The sequence below is a fragment of the Leptodactylus fuscus genome, chromosome 5, assembly GCF_031893055.1.
Source record: "Leptodactylus fuscus isolate aLepFus1 chromosome 5, aLepFus1.hap2, whole genome shotgun sequence".
Classification (NCBI taxonomy): Eukaryota; Metazoa; Chordata; class Amphibia; order Anura; family Leptodactylidae; genus Leptodactylus; species Leptodactylus fuscus.
Genome location: NC_134269.1, coordinates 129,313,915 through 129,337,754, shown reverse-complemented (window position 1 = coordinate 129,337,754; position 23,840 = coordinate 129,313,915). Strand labels below are relative to the sequence as shown.

At 40.7% G+C, this 23,840-nt stretch overlaps 1 protein-coding gene across 1 annotated transcript in view; it reads left to right on the top strand.

Annotated features, from left to right (window-relative positions):
- The window catches only part of KCND2 (potassium voltage-gated channel subfamily D member 2), a 325,034-nt gene extending 302,952 nt beyond the window's left edge, over nt 1–22,082 (top strand). The window contains exons 5-6 of the mRNA XM_075274256.1: nt 18,214–18,458; nt 21,634–22,082. Of these exons, the coding sequence (XP_075130357.1) occupies nt 18,214–18,458; nt 21,634–21,811 (423 nt within the window). The 3' untranslated portion in view covers nt 21,812–22,082. The remainder of the gene's footprint in view (nt 1–18,213; nt 18,459–21,633) is intronic.
- Nucleotides 22,083–23,840: the final 1,758 nt, after the last annotated feature.

The window sequence follows — 23,840 nt, the reverse complement described above, 5'->3', positions numbered from 1 at the left end:
ACTCGGACAACACCTTTAAGAAGCTGTATTTTGTGTGAGAAATTCATATCCCTGTTTTTTAAAATAATCAGATCTGCTAACTTGTTTTCATGTCTACATTTAGAAAATTAGTTATCCATTTAAAAAAGTCCCTTAAAATGTCTACTGGATACAGCATTCCCCACTGCGCATTTGTTGTCATGTGCTGGTTCACGGTTGAGAACTTAGGACCCTACCCTATAAGTAAGTACAGGGCTTTGATTTATACATATTCTGTCTTTGTAGTTTCAATCACATTGCTCACGGAGGTGACATCAAACATCAAAGCAGTGTGTGTGCAGTAGTTATGTGCAATATATTAGCTTCATAAAATACACTGTGCCGCATTTACAAATTTTAATGCATGAGCTACAGCCATTTTAACCTAGTCTGCCACTGTGTGCATAGCTATAGCTATATAATCTATATATGCAAATATATATTTTAGTATTATGGATATTTAAAGTGCTATACCTAAAACACCATGATACATTAAGAGCTATACATATCATCCATGGTGTAACTAAAGTCTTATGGGCCCCAGTGCAAACTTTTGTCCGGAACCCCCTAACTCCTCAATAAAGCATATTCTTGATAGTGACAGTTATGAGTGCTGCAGCGTTATCTCAGATACTTAAAAGGGATACAATTATAGTACCTATAACTGCAGTTATCAAGAACAGAGTGAGTGAGCAGCACAGTGCCCGACATGTAAACAATACTGAGAGCTGCCTGCTGTGGGAAACAGCTGATCTGGAAGGTCTTTATGGTTTAACAGATCACTGGGGGTCCAACACCTGGGGCCCCAGTTGATCAGCTGTTTGGAGGTACTGTGATGCTTTTGCGACTGCCGTGAATCCTTCGCTATTTACATTGTACATGATCTATTTTATAATGCAGTGTTCTTATAGCGTGTAATAATAGTGACAGATGCTATAAGACAGATGACATTTTATGTGAATAGTGAAGGGTCCCCACACTGTATAATACACTCCATAGTGGCTGCCACACAATATAATATGCTCCACAGCCCCCCCCCCCAAGTATTATATGCTCCACAGTGGCCCCCACACAGTCTCAAATCAAACAAGCTTTATTGGCACGTCCGAATAGATATTTGGCATTGCCAAAGCTAGTAAAGTGGGCGGGGGAGAGTTGGGGTTGTGGGGAAGAGTGGTGGGTATAGGGGGGTGGGGTTGGTGATTTGGGGTATAACAGTCCGTGGGGTCTGATCTTCCTCTTAGTTGGTGATGGTTGTATGGGGGAGTATTGGGGTGATTTGGGGTATAACAGTCTTTGGGGTTACATCTTCCTCTTAGTTGGTGACAGCTGGACACGTATTGAACAGCGATCTCCACAGTGGCCTCTTCTTCTCCCAGTAGGATGTAGAGTTTCCTCTTCTCATCTGCAGATGTGAAGTCTGGGATGTGGGCAGAGAGTCTTTGGAAGTAGACAACCCTCAGAGCTGAGTATTTGGTGCAGTGTAGCAGGAAGTGGGTCTCATCTTCTAGGGCCCCCTGGTCACAGTGCTGGCACATTCTGTTCTCCCGTGGCTTGTACGTCTGCCTGTGTCGGCCTGTCTCCATCTCCAGGCTGTGGGCGATCAGTCTGTACCGGCTCAGGTCCCTTCTTCTGAAATAGCATGACTTTGGTCTTCTTGTGGTTGATTGGTAGGGCCCATGTTGTGTGTCTATACTATGCTCCACAGTGACCCCACACACAGTATAATATGCTCCACAGTGACACCACAAAGTATAATATACTCCATAGTGGCCCTCACAAATTCTAATATGATCCACAGTGGCCCTCACACAGTATACTATGCTCCACAATGGCCACCACACAGTATAATATGCTCCACAGTGGTTCCACACAGTATAATATGCTTCACAGTGGCCCCCACACAATATTATATGCTTCACAGTGGCTCCCACAAGTAGAGGCCCAGGAGAAGGGCTTAAAAATAACAAACACTTATACTCACCTTGCCTTACCTCTCCTGGGCATCCTCTCTTCAGCATCTTTATCGGTCCTCTTCTGCCTGAGACTGAGGTGTCGCGCCCCAGATGAAACTGCTTAGGCCTGTGATTGGGCTTCAGCGGTCAGTCACAGGCTGAAAGAGCGCTGGAGAGGATGCTGAGGACTGTCAGAAGCCCAGGAGAGATGAGTATACGTTTTAGTTATTTTTAATCACCTTCCCTGGGCAGGCATGTATTGGAAAGAGTATCCGGCCTTTTCCATTAATAATACGTATAACAGTCAAGGAAACAGGATTTCCCTAACCAATATCACGGTGGTGTGGGGCCCAGTCATCTCCAGCTGGCTGTGGACCTCGTACCCCTCCTGGCACGATTGTTACGCCCCTGCATATCATCTGCACATTTCATAACGGTAGCAGCCAAATGAATTAATCTGTTTATTACACTTTCCCAATTCTCTGTCTCAAAGCATCACATTGCAGCAATCCAAAAACAATTGGCAGTAACATTGTTGGCAATGTGGTAGTGTGATATGGTGCATGCTGTTAAACACTAGCACTGTATACCTGTGCACACCATCAGAAGTTATAATGTGTATTATATTATGCATAGAGGTTCTCAATACCTTCTATAAAAGTTTGTTGTTGTGGGTTTTTTTTTTAATCATTTATTTCATGCCAGAAGCAAGCTGGATGCCGTAACAGGACTGCAGGAAGTGTGTGTAGTAACATGTACACCACAGTTATCTTTATCCTATTAATATTATATAGTTTGTGAGTTTGTGTGTTTGGATGTTTGTTCCTCAATCACGCAAAACCCCCTCGACCGATTTGGCTGAAAGTTTCCACAAACATAGTTAATACACCCGATTGCGCAATAGGCTACTTTTCGTCACAATAGCGCACATACGTTTGTGCCAGGACCCCCACAAAACCCAAACTCACACCACCATCTCTGCAATCTCACACACTTTGGACCATAGCAGGCCGCAAAATTCATATTGCCCTCTACAGCCTAGCCCCTAACCCCACACAATCACATATACTTTACCACTTTGCCCCTCACCTTAACGATACTCCAGGAGGCTCTCTTTAATGCTCCGGAGCAGCCATGTTTGCCGACCCCCACCGCTCTGACAATCCGCGACACCGCCCACCCATGTCAATACCCCTAGGCGGTCTAATAAATGCAAAAAAAAAAGTTTAAAAAAAGTTTAAAAAAATATTAAAAAAAATAAAAAGGATTAAAAATTCAAATCACCCCCCTTTTCCTAGAACACATATAAAAGTAGTTAAAAACTGTGAAACACATACATGTTAGCTATCCCCGTGTCCGAAATCGCCCGCTCTACAAAGCTATACAAATATTTTTCCTGTTCGGTAAACGTCGTAGCGGGAAAAATGTTCAGAAGTGCCAAACCGCCGTTTTTTCACTGTTTTGATTCTGATAAAAATTTGAATAAAAAGTGATCAAAGCAATAACATTTCCCAAAAATGGGAGAACTACAAAGTACACCCAGTCCCGCAAAAAAAGACGCCCTATACATCCCCGTACACGCACATATAAAAAAGTTACAGCTGTCGGAATATGGCGACTTTTCAAGAAAATTTTTTTTAACACAGTTTTGGATTTTTTTTAAGGGGTCAAAATGTAAATACAACCATATAAATTTGGTATCCCTGGAACCGTAACGAAACACAGAATACAGGGGACATGTCATTTTGGTTGCACAGTGAACGCCGTAAAACCAAAGCCCGTAAGAATGTTGCAGAAATGCATTTTTTCTTCAAATCCACCCCATTCTGAATTTTTTCCCTACTTCCCAGTACATTATACAGAATAATTAATAGTGGCATCATGAAGAAAAATTTGTCCCAGAAAAAATTAAGACCTCATATGGCTCTGGGAGCAGAGAAATAAAAAAGTTATGGGGTTTAGAAGGAGGGGAGTCGAAAAACGAAAATAAAAAAATGCCATCGGCGGGAAAGGGTTAACTTCAAATCCCTCTGTCCCAAAGTCACTATGTACAGTTTCTCACAACACCGTATAGCAGCTGAAATACAAATTAACTTCAACACAAAAGTCTCACGTATTCTCTGAATTACAGCAAAAACAAGATACAAAGTTACATTTCATATCCCATACCTTATACACACTACGAAAACCTTACCTGCGCCTGTATCTACCCACTTCTACAATCATCGCAGACGAAGTCGCGGGTACCAGCTAGTTACTCATAAAGATATGATTTGCCTCTGCTTCTGCAATACGAAGTAATTCAGGAGCCCCTGATGTCACCTGCTGCACAGAGGGTAGGTTAGCTGAGGGCTAATGGCAGACTCTGGAGGCAACTTCAGACTGTTACTTATCTATATAGTCACTCATTCAAGGAGGCAGTAATCTGAAGTTCTGACTACTGATATTATGTAATGGTGTTTTTCTTCCACTTGCAGATTTTTTGTAAAAAATAAATAAATATAGCATCTCAGCCCCTAAGGGTGTGTTCACCGGAGGAATTTGCCGTGGATTTGGGGACGGAGTCAGCCTTCCATTATTTTCAATGGGAGGCAGAGATTGCAGCAGGACGTGAAAAATGCTCCCCAATAACAATTTGTTATTTATATAATGAGGCTCCTAATATGGGAAACAGCTACAGACCCCAGGGGTGGCTGCAACTTCTTCACCCTGTATGAGAGCATTCAGAATTTTGGCATTGAAAATACTGTACAGAAATGTTTTTCTGCTTTGGCAACTGTATACAGTATGGCAGGATACTGGCCTGAAGAGCAGTCGATAGATTATTACATCCATTATGAGAATGCATTCCATAATGTATGTACAATTTAACACTAACCTTTTCAATGGGCAGTCTTTTTTTAGCACACTCTCCGTTCCCTGGCATTAGCTGGAAATGGGTTTCTAAACTAATTTCAAACTCGTTTAGCTGCAGTTTCCAGATCTACTTGATAATTCAGGAAATTAGTTTGGAAATACTTGCTATCATCATAATTCACCGGATTTATTATCTTTACAACCCAGCTATTAATTACAGTTCTTTGTGTATCCCATCCATTGGATATACTCAGTATTCTTCTTAATTGTGATATTCTTCGGAATGAAACATTGCTTTAATCCATTGTTCTTGCTGTTACAATGGCACTTTTATAACAATGTGGCAACAATACTCAGTGTAGCCATGTATATGAATGCACAATTTTGATATCTTTGTTTCTCTAGTCTCTCAGTGATATGAAAGTGGTTTGGAATAGGGTTTATGGAAACCTTATATAAATGGGATGTCTATGGCATTAAACCATCCCAGCTAGTCTGCAGTGTATTTGATCTGACAACAGACTGAAACCATTTAATGTTGCTGGTCACATTCACTACAAATGCAAATTTCATGAGCGGTTTATCTCCTGAACTAATTAAGATCTGCCGGGAACACATCATAATGTCAGAATATCAGAAGATATTACAGTCAGAGGAGGTATTATCATTCAGAAAGTGTGCCGTATACTGTATGGCTAATAATTCCATGACTTGGTACTCAGCTTCTGCCCATCACTGACAGCTTGATAACAGAATAATAGCATAGCATATCAAGGCAAAAATAACACAATGTAAAATCCTTCACAATGGAAGAATACTTGGGAAATGTCTATTTTATATCTGTGCCTTTGTTGTTGAAAGCTACTTCATATAAGGCTTCTCCTGTTTCATGGCCAAAGGCAGATCTATACATTATATATGGTTGTAGACTGAAAGCTTGGTTGAGTTACTGTATTTATCTCAATTTGGTTGAGCGGACATGTTTATTTCAGTGTGAAGAAGGAAATAATTCTGTGCAAGACAAAACTGGCAGATCTTCTCTCCCTTGTGAACGAAAGTATGGGAATAATACACCCAATCATTTTTTTTTCATTATATAGAGAAAAATGGTCAGGGTTTTGAGACATGGTATAGCAACTTTGCTTGCTTCTGCAGCTCAGCCTTGTTCACTTGAATTGGACTGACCTGCAAACCATTAAACGTGACGTAACATAACTTGTGACGTGGAAGCAGTGTTAACCAGATCCCCACTTCTATCAGATAACATGTGGGTGTCCTATGTGTCAGACCCTATCCTAAAAAATAGGTCAACAATATTTAAGTCCCGAAAAACACTTTAAGGGCCCCTTCGCACGGAGTTTACGCTCTGCTCATTCAGACACCTATACACGAGCAGTTCAAAACAAATCCTATTCACTTCAATGGGAGCGTGTGTAAAGCCGGCTTTACGCGCGCTTCCATTGAAGTGAATGGGATGACTTTTGAAGTGCTCGTGTATATGTGTCTGAATCAGTGGAGCGTAAACTCAGTGTGAAGGGGCCCTAAGGCTGAGGCCCCAGGTTGCAGAAATGCAGCTTTTTTTGTTGCAGATTTTGCTGCTGTTTTTTCAGCCAAAGCCAGGAGTAGAATAAGCAGAAGGTAGAAATATAAGAACTTCTTATATATTTCTCATTCCTTTTGTAGACATTATTGACTTTGGCTCAAAAACACACAACAAAATCTGCAATAAAAAAGCTGATTTTCCACAACATGAGACCTCAGACCAGGGCCGGCGTCAGCGCACGGCATAGTCGGGCAAGTGCCTGTCCCGATTTCGAGCTGAATACATAGGCGATTAAAGCAGGAGCTGTGAGCTCAGCTCCTGCTTTAAAGCTGCGGCCCGGCTTGCGTGTGTAGGCGCGATGACGACATCAAATCGCGCCTACACATGCAAGCCGGGCCGCAGCTTTAAAGCAGGAGCTGAGCTCACAGCTCCTGCTTTAATCGCCTATGTGAATGGAGTGAGAGAGCGGAGAGAGGAGCGTCGGGGGAGCGATGGAAGGTGAGTGTAAGTGTTTGTTTTGTATTAAATATTAAGGTGGAACATAATGAAGGGGGCCCATGAAACTGGGAGGGCAAATGAAGGGGAGGGGAGAACGGCATGACACTGGGGAAGATGAAGGGGGTGGGGAGAGAACGGCATGAAACTGGGGACAGAGATGGAGGGGGCCCAATGAAACTGGGGGGGCAAATGAAGAGGAGGGGGGGAACGGCATGACACTGGGGCAGATGGTGGGGTAGAACAGCATGACACTGGGGAAGAGACGGGGGACATGAAACTGTGGGCAGATGAAGGGGGAGAACGTGATGAAACTGGGGACAGTGATGGAGGGGGGGACATGAAACTGGCGCAGAGGAAGGGTGTATATGAAACTGGGGGAGAGATGGAGGGGGGGCATATAATTTACGGGTGACTGTAGGAGGATTATACTGTGTGGAGCACGTCACACATTTTGCCCCTCTTTCTACTCTTTAAAAATTGGGATGTATGGCGTTGGTGACACCACACTCCTGCGTGATGTCACTCGCTTCATCTGTGATGCATAGTGTCTCGACTCCCCCCGCCTCCTTTACAAGGGGGCCCACTGAGGCTCTGTCGCCCAAGGGCCCATAAAAACCTAGAGCCAGCCCTGCCTTAGACTAAAGGAAGTTTATGAGTAACAAAATTGATTCTAAGCCACCGATGTTATGTCATTGGCATAATGTACGTACTTTTTTGTGTCAAAGTGTAAATTTACTTTACCTTTGACCTGTGTACAAATGTTTGTTGCATGGTGGCTCCAATTTTTGTCTGTGGCTGATACTTAACACACTCCTACATATAAAGATTAAGAAGATTAAGCGTGTCTGATGTTCAGGTAACACAGGCCATAATGGGTGCTATGGCAAATGAGGCTATGCCCATGTTGCACAAACAGCTCATTAGTCTAGGGTTAAATAGTTGAATGCATTGGCATCAAGATTGAACGTTAACACAAAAATGTATGCGCACTATACCATTAACCGGCCCTACAGCAGCATGTAAGTGGTTTAGAAGTGATTTGGTGGTGGTAGACATTGTATAGGTTGTAATAATTTAGACATTGTTTTCCTTACATTTATTTTTTAGACAGCATTGCAGATTGATATCAAGCCATGTTATATATCTCTCTATCTTATAAAAATGAATTCTTGTCTGTCTGTCTGTCTGTCTGTCCGTCTGTCTGTCTGTCTGTCTGTACTCTAATGCGAACCAAACGACTGGACCGATCTTCACCAAATTTGGTACAGACATACTTCTGATATCAGGGAAGGTTTAGGACGAGACTCCAACTCGCTCGGACGTACCGTTGCTGAGATACAGCGTTCCAAACACAATGCCCCCCCCCCTTAGCCAATACAAACCTGCAAGACTTTCACTCATATTCCAACTGCAATACACACGGTCACTCCACATGCACAATACAACACTGATATCCAAACTGAGATACACGCATCAGAGGATTAGATACACAGATCAGCACACAGTATCACATGCCAGAGGATTAGATACACGGGTCTGCACACAGTCCCACACACCAGAGGATTAAATACGCATTTCTGAACACAGTTCCACACACTGAAGGATTTGATACGTGCATCTGCACACGGTTTCACGTGCCGAAGGATTAGATACAGGCGTCTACACACAGTTCCACACTCCAGAGGATTAGATACACACGTCTGCACACATTTGTACACGCCATAGGATTAGATACACGCGTCTGCACACAGTTCCACATTCCAGAGGATTAGATATGCGCGTCTGCACTCAGTTCCACATTCCAGAGGATTAGATACGCGCATCTGCACACAGTTGTACATGCCATAGGATTAGATACACGCGTCTGCACACAGTACCACATGCAGTAGGATTAGATACACGCGTCTACACATAGTTCCACACACCAAAGGATTAGATATGCACGTCTGCACACAGTACCACACGGGGGAGGATTAGATACGCGCATCTACACACAGTACCACATGCCATAGGATTAGATACACGCATCTACACACAGTACCACATGCCATAGGATTAGATACGCGCATCTACACACAGTACCACATGCCGTAGAATTAGATACACGTGTCTACACACAGTTCCACACTCCAGAAGATTAGATGCGTGCGTCTGCACACAGTTGTACACGCCATAGGATTAGATACACGCGTCTGCACACAGTACCACATGCAGTAGGATTAGATACGTGCGTCTACACAAAGTTCCTCACGCCGAAGGATTAGATACACGCCTCTTCACACAATACCACACAGGGGAGGATTAGATACGTGTGTGTGCACACAGTACCACACTTTGGAGGATTAGATACATGCCTCTGCACACAGTACCATAAGCCAGAGAATTAGATACGCATCTCAGCACACAGTATCACACGGGGGAGGATTAGATATGCGCGTCTGCACACAGTACCACATGGGGAGGATTAGATACGCGTGTCTACACACAGTACCACATGCCATAGGATTAGATACGCGCATCTGCACACAGTACCACATGCCGGGGGATTGGATACGCGCGTCTACACACAGTTCCACACGCCGTAGGATTAGATACGCGCCTCTTCACACAATACCATACAGGGGAGGATTAGATACACGTGTCTTCACACAGTTGTACATGCCATAGGATTAGATACACGGGTCTGCACACAGTCCCACACACCAGAGGATTAAATAAGCACTTCTGCACACAGTACCACATGCCATAGGATTAGATACGTGCGCCTGCACACGGTTCCAAATGCCGAAGGATTAGATACAAGCGTCTACACACAGTTCCACACTCCAGAGGATTAGATACACAGATCAGCACACAGTATCACACGCCAGAGGATTAGATACACGGGTCTCCACACAGTCCCACACACCAGAGGATTAAATACGCATTTTTGCACACAGTTCCACACACTGAAGGATTTGATACACGCGTCTGCACACGGTTCCACATGCCGAAGGATTAGATACAGGCGTCTACACACAGTTCCACACTCCAGAGGATTAGATACGTGCGTCTGCACACATTTGTACACACCATAGGATTAGATACACGCGTCTGCACAGAGTACCACATGCCGTAGGATTAGATACACGCATCTACACACAGTTCCACATTCCAGAGGATTAGATACGCGCGTCTGCACACAGTTGTACACGCCATAGGATTAGATACACGCGTCTGCACACAGTACCACATGCAGTAGGATTAGATACGCGCGTCTACACATATTTCCACACGCCAAAGGATTAGATACGCGCCTCTTCACACAATACCACACAGGGGAGGATTAGATACGTGTATGTGCACACAGTACCACACTTTGGAGGATTAGATACATGTCTCTGCACACAGTACCACAAGCCAGAGAATTAGATACGCGTCTCAGCACACAGTATCACATGGGGGAGGATTAGATATGCGTGTTTACACACGGTACCACACGGGGGAGGATTAGATACGCGCGTCTACACACAGTACCACATGCCATAGAATTAGATATGCGCAGCTGCACACAGTACCACATGCCGGGGGATTGGATACACGCCTCTACACACAGTTCCACACGCCGTAGGATTAGATATGCGCCTCTTCACACAATACCACACAGGGGAGGATTAGATACACGTGTCTTCACACAGTTGTACCGCCATAGGATTAGATACACGCGTCTGCACACAGTACCACATGCCGTAGGATTAGATACGCGCATCTACACACAGTACCACATGCCTTAGGATTAGATACACGCGTCTGCACACAGTACCACATGCCGTAGGATTAGATACGTGCGTCTACACACAGTTCCACATGCCGTAGGATTAGATACGCGCCTCTTCACACAATACCACACAGGGGAGGATTAAATACGTGCGTCTGCACACAGTACCATACGCCAGAGGATAAGATAAGCACATCTGCACACAGTACCAAATTCCGTAGGATTAGATACGCACGTCTGCACACAGTATCACATGCCGTAGGATTAGATACCCACGTCTACACACAGTTCCACATGCCGTAGGATTAGATACGTGCCTCTTCACACAATACCACACAGGGGAGGATTAGATACGTGCATCTGCACACAGTACCACACGCCAGAGTATTAGATACGCGCATCTGCACACAGTACCGTACGCCAGAGTCATTAGATATGCGCGTCTACACACAGTTTCACTTACTGGAGGATTAGATATGCGCCTCTTCACACAATACCACACGGGGAGGATTAGATATATATATTAGATATCTGCACACAGTACCACACTAACAAGGATTGGATACTTGCATCTAAACACAGTACTACACGGGGAAGGATTAGATACAGCTTTACTCCAGGTATCCATAACAACTGATCACAGGTTTTTCACTGACATCCAAAATGAGATACACATAATCACATGACGCTTATGGACATACACACAAACAACATACAAAATACACCAGTGCAAAATTGGACAATTCTTATGGGGCCACTACACAAACATAAAATGTAATATACCCGTGCGAAGCCGGGTCCTCCCTCTAGTTATAGTATAGAATAGTATAGGGTGCCAGTGGGGTAGAATCTGATGGATATTTGCAGTGACGCTTGTATTAATCAATATGCTAGGCCTATGCTCCCTAACAAATGTACATTGTAGGTTATCAAAAACCTAATGAAACAGTTTAGTCTTTCATGGACTTACACAGCTGTCAGGAACAGTGCTTTGTATGTGAATGCCTACTAAATCAGCAGTCAGTGGAGTATAAACTTCTTTTTATTATCTAGCATGTGTTGCCCTTCACTTTTTACTTGTCCTTGGGCAAGCAAGGTTGCCTGGAACAAAAGACGTTCATTTACCAATGTGAAGGAAAACGAGCTAATTTGCAATTACTAATGATAGAAAACATCAATGATACTTCATGTCCACGTTTATTATATATTGTACTGTGTAGAATTAGATTTATCTTAGAATATTAATCATTATAAAATAATATCTGGCCCCATTTATTCCGGTTCACAATTTTTTTTTTGGGTTCACAATTTAATACCATCATTAAGATGACCCTTTCTACAATCCACTCTACGCCCACTTATGAATGAAGCTTGGCATAACCAAGTAGACTCTTGATACCTCTTCAGAGGAAATTCTGAGAAGATAACCTTTCTAATTAAAATGAGTAAGACAAAATACAAAGAAGAAGTAGTTTCGTCTTGTGCATTATATAAAAAAACAAACCACTGTAATATTCAAGATGTCAAGAGCTGTTCTGTTATGTGTCAGCATGGCACTGCCTTTGTGACCATGTATATGCAGTATAGGAATGAGATACATAGAAACAAGGTCAATCCCCCACCCCCTCATATTGTGAATAGACAATGTGCCAATCCATTTCCTGCATTTTGGCTGTGTAGCATCTCAGGTCTGCTATCAATATGACTGATTCTCTTTAAGGAAGCCTCAGCAATTAGCCTCCATGCCACATAGCATCATGCAAGAATATTACTTTCACATGAAGCTATTCTGTTACACCTAGAGGTGTATATAGATATCTGTGAACTTGTTATAGCTATATTTGTACAACACTTAACACTAGAAATTACAATTTTGGCATCCTGTCTGTATTCATCGCCATTCACTGTAATGTAAAAAATCTTATTTATTTACTTTTCAGACAGAAGAAGAAGTTGCAGGTCCATCTTTATATTCTGGTAGAAAATGAAACAAACACCGTATCACCATTGCTGTCATTGCATCAAGAAGCACCTCCCGGCTATGACTGACAGGGCCATGTCAATATGGGAATGGAAGACTTGGGCACTGGTGGGATGAGAGCAATGGTGATGTCTTCTTGCATCAAATAGCTCATTAGCATATCAGGAAAAAGCTAATATCTCAGCAATGGAGGCACTGGTCAGAAACGAGAGAAAAGCGTTTTATTCACTTGAACTCAAATGATCTGTCTGCACCTATAGTTCAGTAGGGACTATTCTCATGGCAGACCCCCATTAAGTCCTATATAGAAGCGTATGTGAAAAGCAACAGAAAAACACCACAGCTATAGAGGGCTACATTTTGAAATAAATGCCCCTGACCCAGTCACAACAATGCAACAAACCAAATTCTTTGTACACAGTGTAATTCCTTATGGACTTTTGTGTTGTGAAACCACAGCCAGATACTGTGTGTGAATTCAGCCTCAGGCTCTCAGACTTTTCTTCTCTTCTACAACAAGCGAGGTTTAAATGTAGTTTTCTGGATCTTTCTGGATCTGCAACATTTAGACTTTATGGGATATTGTCTATATTCACCAATCTCTGTATACCACATGTTCCTACATTTTAGTTGTCTATAACCTCCGGCACCTATACTGAGTTCGGCACTCATATATTCACCTGGCACAGGGCTCTCTATTTAGCACTACTTTCTGACTACATTTCATGGACCATGAAAACACAGTCTAAGGGGAGGATGCACGAACGGGGAAAGTATAAGGCATGACATCCTAATATCTAAATTAGGCTGTTCAGAGTTTTGTACTTTAAAGCAAATGCAAAAAGTACAATGTGATATATTAAACGTGCTGAACATGTTATATCTGCTAAAGTGGATGGTCATTTATTTCGGCAAGGCTAGACAGAATTATATGAAATTATTCCAAAAAAGACAGCCATTGAGGATCATCCTCTGTCCCACCAAATTAGGATTACTGTAGACTGCAGAGACCTTTGCAATGCCAAAATCCAATCCCATCACCAAGGAAGGAATAGATAAATTTAAAGTGGTTGCTCAGGAAGTTTAAATTCACATATCTTATCTGGCAAATGATGATGATGGAGCCGGGGATTCTGACGCCCAGGTCACGTGATAGTCTGCAAGCCTCCATAGCCAAGGTAATTAATTACCTGTGAGACTAGGAAAGGCGGGAGTGGGCAGAGTGACCTGGGAGTGAGACACTGCTTCCGATCTCGCGACCTGAAGGTTGTGAAGAAGCCAGAACCCCAAGGTCCTTCATCAGCATCATCATTATCATCTGCATCAGGTTACTGCATCGCACATTTTACTTTATTTTTCATTTTTGAAACAAAAGAATCTGCATGCCATGCAAAATAGGTTGCCGAATCCTGGTCTGCCCCATTGATCCAATCATATTAATTGACATTATGCATATAGAGGATATTGTTATGGAAAGTCTTTTCTACCTATTTACACTTTATGTATATTCGCTGCCGTTTTTTACTTGCCACTCCCATGTAATTACACCTAATGGTGTTTGTCAGTGTTGATGACAATCTGCTCACAGCTGTTAGGTATTTCTTGATACACAAATGCAACACATCTGAGACACGCGGGTCCAGTAGAACAGTGCACTGAAGTCTAATGTAGAGCAGATGCGCCTCTCCTAAGCATCAGTGAGTCTTGTGTGCTCATACATTAAGGAGATCTAAATGAGGCATAGATACAGAATTGCTTTATGTTTGGAACCAGTTGTGAATTAGAAGTTACATTTGTAATGTGGATCTGTTTATGTGGCTTGAAAGCAGGAATAGTTAATGCAAGAAATACTGATTAATGCAAGAAAATTTACGATTCTCCCGTAACATCCTACATTTACTTGTTGCTTTGCTCTCCAGTGATTTATCTTTATAAGTTATGAGTCTAATAAAAATCAGCAAGATGAGGGCTATATGGATACAGTAGTGAGTTAAAAGCTTGAGTTTTATATAGTTTTATGTAAGTGGAGAGGGCACCTTCTTTTATAGCCCCTTCATTTTTAATTTCTTGAATAAATGTTCAGGTCATAAAAACATGAGGCGACGTAATTCCAACTTATGCAGTTGTCCTTCAATGGGAATTATATTACTATTGTAAATTTTAAAGACCACGATAAATTGCTAAAGCAAGGAAAGAATTGTATATGGAGATTGGATATAATTATAGAATTAGAGAGTTAATCCCGCATCTAGGACCCAGCAGCTTGTACATTTCAAAACCTCTAGCAGATCACGTGACCACTGGGTCAAGGGGGAGCGACATTATGGCATCTCCCATAGCTGTGCACACAGCAATCGGGAAGACAGGGATGGTAATAAACAGTCTTTACCTTCTCTAGAGGAGCTCCGGCTGTAGTTACAGTCGGCTACCTGGTTCGGCTAAGCACTGCAATGACGTATGAGTACAAGAGAAAACCACCCAAATGTATTTAGTCAATGGACAGATCGGAATTGACTGAAAGGAATCTACCAATTCTCCAAAGCATATCCAACCCTCACCACTATGTTACAGAGCAAATTACACTTAGACAACATAACTCTGTTATATTTATGTTACTTGTTTAGATTTGGAGAAAAACAACTAATTAATTATTATTTTATTATATAAAATATTATGCAAATGAGGCAAGTTTCGGGGGGGGGGGGGTGCCATCAACCCTTAGAGCACTGCTCTTTCTGTAGGATGGATGATGTCATAGCAGTGGAAGGATCATTTCCCACTGCACAGGGTGGATCAGATAAGAGATTGCAAGAGCAGTGCTTCAGGAGCTAAATGCCCACCCACAGGGAACCAACTAACTTATTTGCATGACTTCAAAGTTGTTTTTCTACACAATCGACCTACATAATAAAGGTGTGTTGTTTGTCAGTGTAATGAGATCTGTAACATGGTGGTGACCATTGAATATGCTTAGAGATAGATTTAGACCCCTATAAATAGATTCAATGTTCAAACAGTTTCCATTTGAGGGGAGGGAGCGCTTATGGACCTCCCAAACGGAAACCTAATCCGCTTAAAAGTGGTTACTTGATGAAACCCACAGACCCCATAAACTATAATGTGGTATGCCAGGTTTCCACCTGAAAAGGGTGAAAAATGCGGAGAGAAAATGCTGCTAACAGCGCTATCCGCTCCGCATTTTTCAAGCAGAATGAGGAATGGAATCCCCCAGCGGAGACCATCTGCAGGTATGAATGTAGTCTTAATATTGTAGTCCCTACTAAAGCTAGCCATGTATGATATTAAATGACAGTAGACTACCTTAAAAGCTCTACAGGGTTGATCCAGAGTAAGGCAAAAAATAAAACCCATAAGGCTGATGCCAGTTGCCCCATGTCAGGGGAAAAAAATTAATTCCTCACCCCAAGTTCGGCAGTCAGTATAAAACCCTGGATCAACTTGTCAGCTACAAAAATTGAAAACCAATAATCTGTAATATTTTTCTTTTCAAGAAGGTCCTTCTGGAACTTGCACAATGAACCCATCATCACCACATCTTCTGGAATGCCTCATAACCTCACTGCATTTACAGTAAAGAATCCATTTCTATGTTGCTGGTAAAATGTTCTTTCCATTAACCTTAGAGGATGTCTCTTTGGTGCTGTCACAGGCCTAGAAGTAAAAAGATCATTAGAAAGTTCTATGTAATGTTCATCATCATTAGAAAGAAAGTTCTATGTAATGTAATTGTGTTGGGTATGTATGGAGATTAGTGCAAGATATTGATCGACCTTAAGACCTGGGAACCATATGCTATAGATTACTTTAAATATTAGAGTAAGCTCACACAGTGGATTTTGCACTCAGACCTGCCATGCAAAATCTGATGTTGAGATCCCCCTGATCCTGAAAGGATTTTCTACTCCCTTCTACTTCAACCCGAAGTCTGGGTGAAATCTGTCTTACGATCGGCAATGCAATGGTTCAGTCAAAACAGAATCTAGTAATGGAGTGTTCCACATAATTGTTGCATTGTGAAGGCTTCTTCTTACCTTTGAAATATTATGATGAGCAGTTCTTATCATTCAACGACTGATAACAATATTAATTATAATGCTATGTTTAGGAGTGAATGAAAGTAAATTTTTTTATAATTATCACTTTCATTAAAATTAGCCTACAGGGATTTTAATTTTTATTAAGTCACCTGCACATTTCAGATAATAGCAGTAAGAATACTATGCTTTCATAAAATATATGGCCATATGGTCCTTCATGTCTGCCTATGATCTGAAATAACAACAAAAAGATTATCTGTGTTCTCCAACTCAATAATTCTGTAATCTTCAGAACATATGTTGAGTCTGCCATTAATGCCATGATAGCAATAACATGGAATAAAATATTTTAGGACTTTGTGACCAAGATGTAGAAGACCATTTATTTATCATCCAAGCATATGTACAATCTATTGCAATAATTATATAGACCTAATGGGAAAATACAAAGGCATTGTTATCAGAGAGTATTTCTGTGTTCAAGACACAAAGATTACTAACTGTCTGGTATTTAGTTTTCTTTGTTTAATAACTCAGACTGAAGTCATGGAACATAGGACACAAAGTAAGGGGGCGTTCACACTACCGCCGCTGCCCGCCCTGGAGTTCCATCCTGAACCCCAGGGAAACTGGACGGTGACATTTTGCCAGCAGTCAGCTTTAAAATCCATTCACTTGAATGGGTTTTTAAAGGTGACCGCTGGTGTCCGTATGTAGCCTCTCCGCCTGGAGACCATTTTTTTTTTTTTTGCACGGATACAAAGTCACATATGCAGAACTGATGTATTTGCTCAGAAATGGTGGGGGTTTACAGAAATAATTCCAACTTTGCTGGAATCAGTGAGCGGTATCTAATGCAGGAAAAGGTTTACATTGGAGTTGGTGGAGTTAGGATAGGATCCTACATAGGTCCTCTTTAAAAACTGTTTCTAAACTTCACCATAAATTAAAATGCTAATTCTGGAAACCTAATAGTTCCAAGTATCTTTGCAACATGTGGACTGACCAGATAGAGGTACTGTACTCTAATCTATAGCCAATGATTGTGGAACGTTATATTCTTCTCACACAATAATGTGATATAGTAATGCTTTGTTCACATTTGTACTATCTTATCTATTTTTCTGGTCCAGAACAATAAAAAAAAACAGACAGCAACAGGGGACCATTTTTTTTTACTAAACTCACCAGACAAAAAGTCAGATTTGCAGGACATCCAGCAATTTCTGATGGACATGGTAGCAGAGACTCCAAGCAGAAATGCCATACAGATGTTAATGTAGCCTTACTCTTATTTTTTCATGTTAATCTTTTGGGAACATAATACTTGTATTGTTTTCAACAATACTCTTCATTTCCTATCCAATATATTTTGGAGGAGTTCTAATATGTACAGTTTATTTTCTGTTTTTGTGCATAGATGATGTATGTATGGTATATAGTGTATTAGAGGGTATAAGGTTTTTACATACATTGCTATAATAACTTGTATTAATCTTCTAAATATGAACTTTTATAAATTCATTACTGTTTATTTTATGACCTAGAATCACGAGTTTGTGGATGAGCAGACCTATGAAGATAGTTGTATGGAAGTATCTACCATAAATAAACCAAGAAATCACAGTCCCTCCTTGTCATCTCAGCATGAAAGTAGTAGTTTCTGCTGCTCAAGACGAAATAAAAAGAATTTACGTATTCCAAATGCTACAACATGTAGTCATCATGGAAGTCTTCAGGAGCTTAGCGCTATCCAGATCCAGTGTATGGAAAGAAACCCACTACCAAATAGGTATGGAAAGTTTACTGTTCAACTTGACATTGTGTATGTAAGTGCTATATAAGTGCTAGTATTGTATAGGCGTCAATGTCATTGTGTCTTTGCTTTACTTTGAGAATTTGACATAAAGGTGTTTTCTAACATAATAAATGGCGGGATATTTTAAGACATAGCATTGTTCATGAGCTCTGACCCTAGGAAGCCCCAAAACAAATATATAGTATTGTTACCTACAAACTAATTTTAAGACAAAAAATGTAATTGTTACATAAATCTATTATCTCTGCTGGTATGTTCAGCTTTTCCATATTATGCTAAGATTTTAAATGTTAATATTACAACATTCCAGAATAGTAACTTGTGTTGGTAATACTACATGCACTTCTACCCTAGGATGAAATCCATAGTCTGTCCAGAAATATATGTATATGCCTAAAGGCATGACTGATTCTGATCACATAGTTCTATGGTATGTATAGCTATACAATATGCCACAAAAGTTTGGTAAAAGTAGGGTAGCTTAAAGTGCACTATATCACCAAATCCAAGGGAACATCTCAGTATTAATATATTTTGGCAGTACTGTACCATTATGTAAGTACAAACTATTATTCCTCTATGGTAGTCATCACGAAAAGATAAGTGCTGAATGGGAGAGCAAGATAACATATATAGGATTATACCAGCAAACTGTATCATATAGTACCAGTAGTAACCTAAAATGCCAAACCTGTCTGTAGGCAACGTAAAACGTTCTCAACCTCACTTTCCGATGAACATTTTGCCATATTCCCCCTCTGTGCCCCTTCCCCAGAGGAAACATACAGAGGCCACACAGAGGATCACAGAGTATGTGTTGGAGTGTAAGCTGGAGGACATTTCAGACTGCCTACAGGAATGTCTCATTCGGCTAAATATAGGATTTTGTGCTGATCACTGATACTTTTTGGCGCTGCAAACACAGTACAAAATATCATCCTTCTATGGCAGTGATCGCAGAGAGATAAAGGTGGTGAAGGAGGTAGTAAAGTTATCAGACTCAGAGTGGCTTTAACCATAGAAGAAATGGTGCACTTGCACCAGGCCCTATAGTTGTGGGGGCCCCCGCAACTAAACTGGATCAAGAAGAGCATTCCACTGTCCTGTTATTCTCGGTGGCAGGAAGAGATCAAGTTGAATAAAGTGGTTGAGCACAGAGTTATCAACTCAATGCTGCACCATTCAGGCTTCAGATGAAGATGTGTGCACCAGGGAGACAGAGACGGCACTTCAGCAAGGAGCCTCGAGACAGATCCATGGGAATAGGACTAGGTGAGTATAACTTTTTTTTTTTTTTTGTATGTATTTGTATTATATTGATTGAACAGACACTGAAGAGGTAGAGGACATTACATGTGGAGCATGTATATAGGGTAGGGGAACATTATACGGGGACATTTGAGGGGATATTAACCCCTTCTAGATATTTGGATACCAAAATTTATATAGTTTTAACAATGTTTTAACCCCTTAAAAATCTAAAACTTTGCAAAAATACATTTACTTGGAGTCACCATATTCTGACGCCATAACTTTTTTTATATTTCCGTGTACATGTTTTTTTTTATAGAGCCACATATATTTTTAGTTATATTATTTTGGGGAATGTCCATTGCTTTGATCACTTTTTATAAAAAATTTTAATAAGAGGCAAAACAGCAAAAAAACTGTGGTTTGGGTTTTTAGATTTTTTTTTCCCGCTATGGATTCACAGTATGAGAAAAAATAAATTTCAGACAAAGGGAAACTTAATATGTATGTGTTTCACTTTATTTTCCTACTTCTAGGGAAACAGAGGTGATTAGAATTTCAAATTTAATTTTTTTTTTTATAATTTTTTTTTTCTTTAGACCTCTTAAGGGTCTTGAACCCCAGGGAGTCTGATCACTAATGCAATGCTTTTTAATGCTAAAGCATTGCAAGGCACTGCAAATTAACGCCACTTTTATTATAGGCTGCGTAGAACAGCCTATAGTAGAAGTTAATTCCAGACAAGACTGCAAGCCTTCAATAGGCTCTCAGCTGTCATGGTAATGGATTGGCAGCCCCAGATCTTGTTCCATGGACTAGTGATCCTCCCCGTAACTGTGGAGCCCATGCAAAGCTGCGAAAATGGCTGACCAATGCAGGGGAGCCTTAATGCGGGCATTAGTGCCAGATCTCTGCTGTATACAAAAGAGACCCGTTGGCTATGGTGGCTGCTCAGCTCCTTAGCGTCTGCCATATTTAAATACCTGATATCTGCTGTACCATTATAGCGGATGTTGGGAAGGAGTTAAATTATGTGGGGACCACTTGAGCGGACTTTAATTTATGTGGGAAGGCCCACTTATGAAAACGAATCACTAGCCCCGCCAATGTGTTAAAATGGCCCTGATCAGACTGACAGCTAAACATGGAGTAGAGGAGACATGAACAATGACAACCATGAATTCAACTAACCAGCAGTTTACAATGAAACGAATCATAAAACCAAGAAAAACACCTGTAGTAAACAAAAAATAAGACTAGTAGAAACTGTAGGGTTAATTTACTGTCCAACATACCTTGCACTATATTTATCAATTGTTTTAAACAAGTATATCTGACCAAGCGACTGTGAACTGGCTGCACGTGTAACATGGTAGTTATTGATAATATATTCCTAATCGTGAATAATGAGACAGGAAAGATCTGCAGAACAAACATCTGAGTTTTGAAGAGGAAAGGCTTCTTTACATAAGGATCTAAAACTGCTGTGACGTTCATCTTTTATCCGCTGGTTAAATACTTTGCAGACATTTGCACTTTTCTGTTCCAATGCATCTAAAATAAAAATGAGGCAACTTTGTAATTGATCTTAATTAAGTTCACAGCTCCAATGCAGAACTATGTCCTTTCATGATAACACACTACAAGCCCTATGTAGTCTGAGCTGCGGTTATAACACTTTCCACATGTCTCTTACTTCTTGCTAACAAAGATTTGATGGTTTAGCAAAAAGTAAGGAAGTGGAACAAATAGAAGTGTGTATACAGATCAGAGGTACACTGGATCTGATTGTAGTCTGTAATCTTGGAGACACATGGGTCTTCAGAGGAGTTGTAGGTGTATGTACCTTTCCGCTTTGCCAGCTGTCACCTTCATAACTTTTGTTTCTCTCTTACAGCAGGTCCAGTCTAAATGCCAAAGTGGAGGAAACTATCAAACTAAATTGTGAGCCTCCATATGTCACAACAGCTGTAATAAGTATCCCAACGCCACCAGTGACTACGCCTGAGGAGGACGGTAGATCAGCGTCCCCTGAATATCCACAAAGGAACATTGTGAGAGTGTCAGCCCTATAAACGCTGCTCAGACAGGAGATATTTTTTTTAAAGAAATAACTACACAAAAGCTGCAATCGGCTCCGACAGAAAAATGAAAACACTTCAGTCTCCCTAAGATTTCCAAGCGGCAGATTATTTGCATATTAATAATAAAAAACAAGAAAACAGATTTGAATAATGCATTGGGAGCGTACAGCAGATCTTCCAATCCAGTAGAAGTGTGACTACATACATGAGCACAATGAAAGATCGCCCATTGATTTCTTTTTTTCCCCTTTACCTTCACAAATGCAAGACTTTTATACGGAAAAAAAAGAAAAAAAAAAAAAAGAAAAACCCTGCAAAGGAAGTCCTTTGGAGTAGCAAAATTACCATTACAGCAATGAAAACATTCTGATTATGTTTTCCCAGAGGGAACATTGAACGTTCCATAGCATAATGAGTATGAAAGAACATGCATAGCAAGTATATTTGTACTTATTGAGACGACATCAGTAATGCATGCCGCTATTCTTCAGAGCAGGATCTCACATAATTGAAGCTCTTTCCACCAAACATTATTTTACAAAAAGGCCTTTCAGTGCGCTCACAACTGGATGAATAATGTTTACAGTATCAAAACAAAGCATTTTGGGAACAGAGCAGTATTTATGATATCACATGATGTCTTGTACATAAATAACGTTTCTCCTGTCGTTTTCTTGTTGGTTTATCTTGTTTGGCAACAAGCGCAATAATTGTGTGTTTGCTACATCACAAGTCTCTATTTATTTTCTAATTCTCGGCGTTGTTCCATGAGAAGTCTGTTTTGACACTCAGAATGGATATCTGTGCATACAGGTTGATAACGCTACTTCTGTCACTTTGTGTTAGTCGAAAAGGAAAATCTGAATATGAGCAGATAATAGCTATATTAGCTCAGTGGCGGTTTTGCAGGAAGGATTTTTAAAGAACTCTTTGATTCTGAAACATGCATGAAAATTGATTGTTACCGGTCTGGAATGCTTGTGACGTTACGCTTATTATTTTGTAGTGCTGGTGTTGTCGGTTTTGATGTTCATCATTAATATCCTGTAATTCACATCGTATGTCCTGGACAAATTCACCTAATCCCCATATCAACACAGAAGTGATAGAAAAAAAAACACAGGGACTCAAATTAGGAATGTTAACCATTGCAATCCCATTGACCTACCTACTGCTTTACAATTTATTGTCTGGGAAATGAACTTCCCCAAGAGCTACAGTAAAAACCTGCAGGTAGTTGTACTCATGTCCCAAGATAAAATATGGTGTTATAAGACTTATGTCTAATTTAAATAATAATAAAGCTAAATATTATTTTTTGGTGATAACAAATTCTGTATATTTAATGTTATAAAATAAGTTACGGACACCCGCTTTCATAGATGTCACATACAGTTCTCTTTTGTATTGTCGTTATTATTTGTTTTCAGATTTCCAGGTAGAAATTGCCTTAAATTTATAGTTTGCTATTAAGTACAAATTGTTTGATAGACTTAAAGAAGTTGCCCTGCCTTTTGATACGGATGACCTATCTAGCCCTGCAGGTAGAGTTGAAATCTTCTAAGCTTATTTCTTCCCCATAACAAATGACTTCATTGATAATGGAAAATGTGGCTTGTATTTTACTTAGAACCTATTAGTTACTTCAGTTCTCTATTATCGGAACATTTTTCTCTTCTTTATCTAAAGGGACAGAAGAACTATGTAGCCTTTAGCAACCAGTCAGACCGCAGCTTTCATTTCTTAAACTGGAATGTGATTGGTTGCCTTGAGCAGCAAGGTCAAATGTTAAAGGTGTTTTCTGGCCCAGGTGGTTTACCCTACTAGTCTACAGAATAGGTCATTACCTGATACCAACCCCCAGGCTGCACACCAACTAGCTGATCCATGTGGGTCAGCGTGTCTGACCCCAATCAGATAGTAATAACCGATCCTATGGTTAGGTCATCAGTAGGAAAAAACATGGGGGGAGCAGAAAACACCTTTAGTCCGAGGCCCCATGTTGCACAAAAGTTGCATT